The 10,058-nt window shown below is 45.0% G+C and overlaps 1 protein-coding gene across 1 annotated transcript in view; it reads left to right on the top strand.

The window, feature by feature from the left end:
• Positions 1-342: 342 nt before the first annotated feature.
• The window catches only part of Snx9 (sorting nexin 9), a 67,927-nt gene continuing 58,211 nt past the window's right edge, over positions 343-10,058 (top strand). The window contains exons 1-2 of the mRNA XM_015498649.2: positions 343-420; positions 4,770-4,856. Of these exons, the coding sequence (XP_015354135.2) occupies positions 358-420; positions 4,770-4,856 (150 nt within the window). The 5' untranslated portion in view covers positions 343-357. The remainder of the gene's footprint in view (positions 421-4,769; positions 4,857-10,058) is intronic.

Here is a 10,058-nt window from a genome sequence, read left to right as displayed (position 1 = left end):
TTTTAATTTCAATTCGGACTGTTGGTACAAGCATACAGTTACACTGACAAAAGAAATATACCAAGAAATCCCACTGTCATCCTTCTTCTTATCCACTCATTTTTCTCTGCTGTCTTTCTAGGTAACCAATTTAAAATTAAATACTGGTTTTATTTATTGAGTATTTCTTTAAGGAAATACTGGAAAATGTAAAACATGTGAAAAAAGTGGCATACTCTAGGTCCTGTTCTACACCTTGCTTTTCTCACTTGCTGTATATTCCTTCCAGGTTTCCACAGAGATTTTTTTAAATTCTCGTACTGCTCCTGTGTATTCCATGGTGTGCCCTGGTTGATGTAAGCAGCTCCCTGTTGGTAGATGCTGGGTGGCCTCCAGTCTTCTGATACTGCACGTGGCTGCAGTAAATGTCCACGTGCACTGGTGCGTTCAGAGAATGAACTCCCTGGGTGAAATCTGTGGGTCAAAGTGTGTGTTAGCTTTCTGGCACGATAATACATACCTGAGATGATCAACTTAGAAAAGGTTGGCTTTATCCAGGGTCACAGTTTTGGCAGTTCCAGTACTCAGCTGGTGGACCCTGTTGATGTTAGGCCTGTGGCGTGACAGCCCATAGCAGCGGGAGGGTGTGGTGAAGCAAAGTGAAAGGGAGGAGGCGAAGGCGGTGGCGGGATTCCCCAGGGACTTCCAGGGCACAGCCTGCCCTCACGTTCTCCCTGCAGGCTCCACCACCTCCCACTGGCACCTCAGCTGGTGGCCGTGCCTCCAACACATGGCCTGTGGGCAATGTTGAAGATCCACGGGGCATGAAGTGAAATTGTATATTTAAAGCTGTGTTGGGGTAGCATTCCTCACCCATCAGATCAGCAGGAATATAGAAGCAGGGTGACTTATTTTGTTGGTGAACCAGTGGAGAACTGTTATAAAACCCCTAATGGAGGGAAATCTGGCAACATCAACAAGGTTAATTTGTTCTTCCCCATGGGTGAGATGAGTACTTTAAGGGCTGGGGTTGTGGCTCAGCCGTAGAGCGCGCGACTGGCACGTGTAAGACCCTGGGTTCGATCCTCAGCATCACATAAAAATAAATAAAATAAAGGTATTGTGTCCAACTGTTACCGCTGTGTACCCGGTGACGAGTCCTTGCTTCCCGATGGTGAAGTATAACACCAGAGAAGCACGCCAAGGCAAGTTTAGAGTGGAAAGTAGAAGCTTTATTAAGGACAGCAGAAAAGACTTCTCCCAGAGGAAGAAGGGGACCCAAGAGGTGGAATCCGTGGAAGGCGGGAGGTCTTCCCTCTTTTATAGCTAAGGTCTTTCCCGCATTCCTGTAGGTGTTCCTGTCCTTGTCCTACCTTGCAGTGTAGGTGGGGAAAGCCCAAAGGGTGGGGGACAGGTGGGCAGTAATCTGGGCAGGAAGGACTTTTGGATTAGCATCTCCATGTTTGCTGGGAGCTGCTTCAATTAACATTTCCTTGGGATGGGCTCTGGGCCTTAGGGACATTTTCAATTCCCCTTTCCCTGGACTCCATTCTCAATATGGCCTTCATTCTTGATTTTACTTGATATTAGACCCGATTTACCTAACTACACTAAGTACCTATTTTTAAATCAGGCTTCACAACTACCACTAAAAATTTTTTAAAGATTCATCTGTAGTTTAATATGACTGTTCTTCTACCCATTTTTCGGTTGTCAGTCTTCTTGAATTCTAGAGGTTCTTATGTAGTAGAAGGATTAATTAATCCTTTGGAAATGAGTTGCAGATATGCTTTATAACTTACATTTTATAGTAAGGCTGGTGATTTTTGTAGTCACTTGGAGCCTGGCAGGAAGAAGAAAGTGAGGGGAGGCAGGCAGAATCGGAGATGTGGACAATAGGGAAGGAGGAGTGCAGGTTGCATGCTCCTGCCCCGTAGAAGAGGAGCTGTTTCCTCGTGTGGGGTGTGCACCTGTGGTTAGGGAGCACAGGGAAGACTGGTATCTACTCGTGATTCACCTTGTCTGTAACTTTTTGAAATTTTTTTTTAGATTAATTGTGGTTGGCAGTGTCTGCTAGATATATAGTGGGAGGTTATCTACTGACCAGGAACTCTGTGGAAACATTTCTTAAAGTGTGTAGTTGACGTTGGAAAAGGCAGTGTAGGAAAATGGACCACACAAGAAGAGACAGATGGGTATATGAGGTTGAGGGCAGCATCTGGATTGGTTTGGATACAGCAGTAGTGAACTAGAGGAGAGAAGTGAGAAAACAGGGGGAAGCCAAAAATAAGGAGAAGCAAAAGGGGAGGGAGGTGACAGAGAGGCAGTGAGGTTTTCAGTGCTGACAGCTCCTGGTTTTACTCCGCTTTACCTTCTCCAGGCTGAGTGCTCTGTTGTTGTTTTCTTGTGACATGTTATGCCTATTCCATGTTAGGCTTATTAAATCCTTTAGTTCTCCAAAATTATTCTCACTTCTGATTTTAAAGAATGCTCGTCAGTTGTCTTAATAAGTTTTAATTCAATGTTTTAAATAAAGCTAACTGGTTATATTTTTCCACGTGTGTCTTATAGTCCTTTATGATGCTGTAACAGAACACCAGAGACTAGGAAATTTATAGAGCAGAAAAATATTTTCTCACTATTTTGGAGGCCAGGCAGTCTAAGATCAAGGCTGGGAGGCTAGGGCCTGGCCTGTCTGCTTCCAAGATGGTGCCTTGAACACTTTGTCCTGTGGAGGGAGGGTGTTGTGTCTTTACATGGCAGGGCAGCAGGAGAGGGTGAACTTGCTCCCATGGGCCCTTTATGGTGGCATTAGGCCCCACCTCCCAGCTGACATTTAGGATTAAATTCCAACCTGAATTTTGGAAAAGACAAACGTTCAAACCTAGGGGTGAGTAAGTGTGCGGTGATGTCTGAATGTGTTGGTGGGGGGGTGTCCATCTCTTCATTTTTTGCTTATTTCACATTTGGTTTCACCAAACTATAAATTCCTAAACACAGGGCTTAGGAATTCTGTATTTGGGGACTGGTTGGATTTAGCTGGACTTTTTAAATTTTAAGCAGGATTCTTAAGGAACAGTGACACAACAGCAGGTTCCTCTGCCACCCTGGAGCTTGGCGCAGTTAGCATACTGGGCTCCTTTCCAGGGGAAGCTCACTTCCTTCCGCGGAGCACCCTGTGCATTTATCTCCTAGCTGCCCTCTCTGCCCGGAGGACTGAGGTTGATGTGACATGTTTTTAAAAAATATCCCACAACATGACAAACAGAATTCTATCTACTTTGCAGCTGTGTGAGAAAAATACCTCCACGTGGTTTCTTTGTCCTTTGTCCTGACCCGAGTTGACTGCAGAGCTGGCAGGGTTTGCTCCCTTGCCTCTGCCCCTCAGCCCCTTCCTGGCCTGTCAGGGACAGAGAAAAAAGAACTGATGGCATTTCTTAACCGACAGACTCCTCTACCATTTGTTTTGCTCCAACATTCTATAAGGAAAATTTTCAAATGTGTAGAAAAGTTGGAATAATTTTCCACGAAATACCATAAATCCACTATCTAGATTCTGGACATTTTGCATTTATGATGCCTGCTTTATCACATGTCCACCCATCAGTCTATCTTGTTATTTTCTTCTTTATTTCAAAGGAGGGATTTTTTTCCTCCAATCTTTGTCACTGGTGGCGAGTCCTTCATCCCCATTAAAAGAATTTCAAGCACAGTCAGGCACTTATGGAGAGGGCTGAGGTGAGCAGAAGGGCCTGGCCTGTTCCTGCCCTGTGGTGGGTGTCGAGCAAGTGAGCCCCGTCCTGTTAGGTAACTGAATTTGCCCGTGGGAACCAGTTGCTTTTAAGGCAGCCCTGTGTTTCCTAGGGACATGCCGTCCCCAGTTGATGAGATGCCTTGTGGAAGAGAGTCCATGGGGTATAATTATTAAGATGGGAAGTGGGCCAAGTCTGCCTTATAGACATTGTAAGGCTGTCTAGAGGACACTCTGTGTACACGCATGTGCACTTTTTATCATGGGGGTTGTCTGTCGTGAAGCCGTGCCTGGCAGTGTCCCCGCAAGCATGCCCTCCTGGCCCGCCGTCCCCAGGCTCCTCTGGAGGAAGAGCCTGAAGAACAGGCCCTCCTCTCCTCAGCCACAGCAGCTTCCTCTTGGTCTGTCTTATTTGAAATGGAGAGTTCATTTCGGGGAGAAGTTGTCGAACTGCAGCTTTCTTTGCCTGACCCACTCGGCCCTGTAGGGCACGGTGCGGTGGCGAGTGGTGTAGCAGAGTGTCTGTTACACGGAGCTTATGGGTCTGAGTTAGGGCCACAAGATTCTGCATTGTCGGGTTTATCCCAGTGGCTGGCTCCAGATGTGGCTAGTGAGAGTTTTAACAGTAAGGGATTCTTCTAAAGATGGAGGAGTCTGACATCCCTTGCCTCGGTTCCTGAGAGCGAGCTGTCCCAGAATCAGCAGCATCTGTATTTCAACTTCATGCATGGTTTTTAATTTTAATGAAACAGGTGTATTTAGAGTTCTTTTTGTAGGGTTGATCGCTAATGCAGTGTGGGTAGCTGCTGAAAACTGTCCCCCTTCCAGAACATGAGGGACTGTCTCACCATTGGTGTTACCTGTCCCCAGTACAGCTGACAAACCATTCTGGTAATGGGTCTTCCCTTTTACAGTCAGCCCCGGCCCCCTTTCTGTTCATACCAGTCTGTTTACAAAGTGGACAGTAATGGTGGTTTGGGTTTTACTGTTGGGTCTACATTCACCTGAAATTTTTTCTTCTCTTCCGTACCCCCAATAGGCTCGGGTTATGTATGATTTTGCTGCTGAACCTGGGAATAATGAACTGACGGTTAATGAAGGAGAAATCATCACTATTACAAATCCGGTAAGAGAACATTTGGTTATTCCTTGTTTTTGTTTTTTTGTATAGGACATTGAGCTCAGGGATGCTCTACCTTAAGTTGCTGAAACTGGCCTTGAACTTGTGATCATCCTCTCTCAGCCTCCCAAGTTTCTGGGAGGCTTGCACTGCCATGCTCATTTTTTGGACTTATTTTTAAGGTTTAATTTTTTTTGCTAAGTTGATCATTCATACTCACATTAATTCTTTTCTGTTGCTTAAATTTTTTTTCTGTTGATGAAGTAGTAAGAGGCTATTACATAAACACTGAGAAAAGCTTCCTAGAGATAGCTGGGGAAATGATTGAGTTTATTAGATCTCAATTTCATAATTGTTTTCTTTGTTATTGATAACCTTTCAAGCACCCTCTGTTGTTGTGGAGCTTAGTTCAGTCTGCTTTCCCCTCATGGTGCTGTGTCTTTAGAATGCAGGAGAGGTGGTGCTGACCTTCCTCACAGCTCTGCTTAGTGAGCGCTGTTGTTGTTCTGAGCTCCATCCCTAAAGTAGATTGCCAGAGGGCAGTATGTGCTAGCAAAGCATCAGCCTTGCTCCCAGCAAGTTCTCTCTGCTTAGTTATGTTACTGCTTCAGCTTTTATTCAGTGAAGAAATGGCTATATGTATAACAAGGATTTCTGCATCTTCACAGAACTGTTTGCACATGTGTACATAGATACACATGCATGCATCTTCACATGCTCAGGTATGTACCCACACACATTAACACGTGTCCTCACACGTGTTTGTATCTCTTCTCACTTAGCTAGGTGTATTTCCACCCTCTCTGATAAGCAGCCATGTGATCTTTTATCTCAGATTCAGCATACTTCCTTTCACAAAATGAAATCTTTATTGACAATTGAATTTCTTTTATGATTTTTATTGCTGAGTAGTGCAGAGGCAAAAATAATACTCATTTTTTTCAATCATCTTGGGTCCAGATCCTGTTAAAGTGTTTTCTACTACCTCTGTGTGATATGTGCCTCAGTCTACTTAATTTTTCATTTTATTTTATTCTGATTTTTTTTTCAGTACTGAGGATTGAACCCAGGGGTGCCCTACTACTGAGCTATAGTACCCCAGCCCTTTTTTTTTTTTTTTTTGAGGCAGGGTCTTACTAAGTTGTCCAGGCTGATCTTGAATTTATAATCCTCCTGCCTCAGCCCTTTGATTAATTGTCCTTTTTACATGTAAACCTTCTTACAGGGTATAGTAAAATTATGAGATGAACATAATTGAACATAATTTTTGTAGGGTTGATCTCTAATGCAGTGTGGGCAGCTGCTGAAAACTGTCCATGTAGTAAAATTTTAAGAAAAATTGTCTCAATTACTAGTATTTCATCTGGGTATATGCAGCTAGAGAAGGACCAAAAGCAGGCATGGGGAGTCAGTCTTTACAGTTGTAAAATCAGCAAAACTTTGTTGTTACTCTTTCTTTACCTCTTGCTACTCATCCCCAACACCACTGAGAGTGCCTAACTCTGACACCGCTCTGTGCACACCTCTGGCCTGTGCTTCTGGCAGATGTCCTCCCTAGTCCCTGCCACTGTCTCTGGGTTCCACGCTGTATGTTCTGCTTCTCTGACCGTGCACTTGCTCAGTTACCCACACGGAGTACAGGGGTAGTCTTGTGGAAGTCTTGGAAGCCTTGCCCTTGCTCTAGGCTCCTCACTTTTCAGAGAGGTCTGCATTGGTTTTTCTTACTGATCGCCTCTAGCACAGGCTGCTGATCCTATCTGATGCCCTGTGCCACTCTCCTCTTGTGTACATAGATATACATGCATGCATCTTCACATGCTTTTATGATCCGCTCTTCCTTCTGCCTCGTGATGTAGGTATTCACATCTTTGGCCCATTTTCCTCATGTTACACATTTTCAGAATTGTTTATTGCCTCCTGTGTACTAAATTCCTGGTATCTGCAGCTTGGCCAGGCTGCTGAAGCTCCCACTTGGCTGTCCAGCAGAGTCCTAGGCATCTTTATGACGCTTTTTCATAAGCCCTTCAAACATCCTGTGGTGTGGGATCTACAGGCTCACCACACATGCTGAGCCAGTCCTCTTCCTGAAGTCTCTTTTTTTCTAATGTGGAACGCACCCATTCATTCTCCTCAGCTACAGCTGTACATCACAGAAAGACGCTGGCCTTACACTTGCTCACATCTAGCCTTTCCCCTCTCTGTCTCTACTGTCACTGCCTTGAGTGAAGCCCTCCCCTTGGTGCCTGGACTGGGTGCCTTCCTGGCTGGCCCTTCTCCCCCTGTGGCCTGTTCAAACTGCCAGCTGTAGGTCTACAAGACACCTGCCTTCTGGCCCCGTCCTTCCTCTCCAGCTTTCCAACATATGCACACCCTCTCTTACGTATGCACAGGCATGTGCACCCCGTACATAGCCACACACTTACATCCTCACTCATAAACACACTTGCACCACCACACACTCTTACAGACTCGTACCAACACACTCTCACACTTAGTGTCTACAGACATTTACAAATGCACATTTACAGGTTCACAGTCACATTCTCACACTTGGTCTCTTACAAGCACTTATGCGCACGCTCTCACAAGCACACAGACCCATTTGTTGTGACTGCACTCTTGCTCGTGTCGTTGCCCTGCCTGGCATGCCTCCTCACAGATGTTCCACCCTGATGTGTCTGTGTCTTAAAACACAATAGAAAATCCTATCCATGGTTTTAAAGGATGTCTTCTCCAGAAGGAGTGGAATCCTTGGGGCCATCACTGAGTACTCTGTGAGGCCCTGTGAGACTGCCTGCCCTGTCCTGCTGTACCCACTGTGTGTGTGTGGCTGCTTCCCACATGAACCAAGGAGTTCCTTGAGGCTGGAAACCAGGTTCTTCTGTTTCCTTGCCCTTTGTACGCTAGACTATGTGTACTGTCTGGCCTGCAGTAGGCACATTATTTTCATTTTTAAATTATTTTATAAAATTTCAAATACATATTGGGAGAGAGAATATATTAACCATATCTTTGTCCCCATCGTCCCATTATCCAGTTTCAGTAATTATCAGCCCACCGTGGTCAGTCTCATGTCATCTCTACTCCTGATTATCCCTCTAGCTTCCCTCTCCTGACACCTTGCATCAAAGGTGTACAGATTCAAAAGCATTCAGTGTCATTTTTGAAGCAGATTTCATTGTATCATTTCATGCATAAAGATTTCAAGCATGGCACAGTGGTGCTTTTCTGTAGTTCCGGACACTCGGGAGGCCAAGGCAGGAGGTTTGCTTGAGCCCAGTAATTTGAGGCCTGCCTGGACAACATACCAAGATCCTGGCTTACAATACAAAACCAAACAAAATATTTCAATATGTATCTCTGAGAAATGGAGCTGGTTTTAGACATAATGACAATACCATTCTATCCCACCCAACAAAATTATTGATTTCCTGGCCATGGCGTATGCCTGTAATCCCAGTGGCTCAGGAAGCTGAGACAGGAAGATCGTGAGTCCAAAGCCATCCTCAGCAATAGCGAAGTGCTAAGCCATTCAGTGAGACCCTGTCTCTAAATAAAATTCAAAAAATAGGGCTGGGGATGTGGCTCAGCAGTTGAGTGCACCTGAGTTCAATCCCCAGTATCCCCCCCGAAAAAAGATAATCAGTTTCCTAATATTATCAAATAACCCATTAGCCCAATATCCATAGCCACATAAAACTTTGCTGATTTGAAAATTGAGCTTAAAAACTCACTAGAGTGTTAATGTTAGTAAACAGTATTAGATACACTCAACCTCGAGTTTGATAGGTTAGTGCAGAAGATCATGTTTTCTGTAGCCATACTTTTTTTAAAGCAATTTCCCATTTCCTGGGTTTATCCTTTGGGAATACATGTCCTAGAAAATGTGTTCAGCATCCTTTTATTCCATAAACTAAAGCATTGTAGATTTGAAGTTCATCCAAAATATTATTTTTCATTCAGTAATTTCACTGGGCTCCTTCCTACTGTGCATGAGACTGTGTACCAGGTACCCTGAAGAGTAAACCTCAAGACAGTCAGACCTCCTTCTCCGTAGGAACTTGTGATAGAAGAGGAATTCAAGGAGATCTACCTCAGGGTGCGGAGTTATTGGCCAGTTGCTGTTGGCAGCTCAGCAGAGGAGGAGGCTATTTCTATTTGTTTTAACCAGAATGAGCTTTGATGCAAAAGGAAATCTGACTAGATGATCTTGAAGCTCTATTGAGGTTTCTTCAGACAGGACTGCCAAGACATCCCAGACAGAGTAGTTGCATCAAAGGTGTACAGATTCAAAAGCATTCAGTGTTTTTTTGTTGTTGTTTTAGCCATCTCAATTATCATTTGTTAACAGTTTAGAGCCAGGTGTTTGGCAAGTGCAATGTACGTAATCTTGAATGTGTTTTGCCATGAAGTCCCCGAGGTGGGCATGGGATGCTCAGATTAGGTAACTTGCCCGTGATCACTCTGCTTGTAAGTGACTGAAGAAGAGTCAAAGTTACATCTGTTCATCTTTGAAGCCTGTCCTTTTTTTGTCTGCTCTGTGGCCTGTTACGTGTAAACAGGTGTCCTAGAGCACAGGTGTGTATAAGCTGGTAGGAAATAGACTAAGAAAACTGTTTTTCAAAACTATCAGACCCCTCTGGGAGCCAGGCTATCGACTATGGGCTTCGTCTAGTGAGCTGTGCCTTCCTTGGAGGCTAGTGGTGGCTTTCGTTGTTATTGTTGTAGAGGAGGCTGGAGTCTCAGGACGTGATTTTGAGTTATGGCAATAGGAGGTGAAAGATGGAGGAGAAAGCTTGGAGCGCCAGGCCTGTGGGACGCAGTGCTTAAGCAGAGGAAAAAGGCAAGGGTTGCTGAGGCGCTCGGCCTTTGCACCTGAGAATGGCAGCTGCGTTAAAGGATGTTGGTCAGGTATGTCCAAGAATGTTAACTTTGGACATACCAGGTGGGAAGAGCAGTGAACTGCCAGTCCTGCCCTGCAGGGTGGCGGCCGTTGAAACCTGGTGGTGCAGAGCTGGAGAGCAGGCTGGAGCAAGGTGCCAGGAAAGCTGAGGGTGCTGTTGGGAGAAGGGAAGGAGCAGACACAGGTGCGTCCCCAGATGCAGAGTGAGGACTGGCAGCACTAAGGTCAGGGAAGGACAAGGCAGTTGGCAGAGGTGATGGTAGGGTCTTCATAGTGACAGTATTTTAAGGACCTATTTTTATTGC

This window comes from Marmota marmota, unplaced genomic scaffold, assembly GCF_001458135.2.
Source record: "Marmota marmota marmota unplaced genomic scaffold, marMar, whole genome shotgun sequence".
Taxonomy (NCBI): Eukaryota; Metazoa; Chordata; class Mammalia; order Rodentia; family Sciuridae; genus Marmota; species Marmota marmota.
The sequence above is the reverse complement of the archived record's forward strand: the minus strand, read 5'-3'. Positions and strand labels throughout refer to the sequence as shown.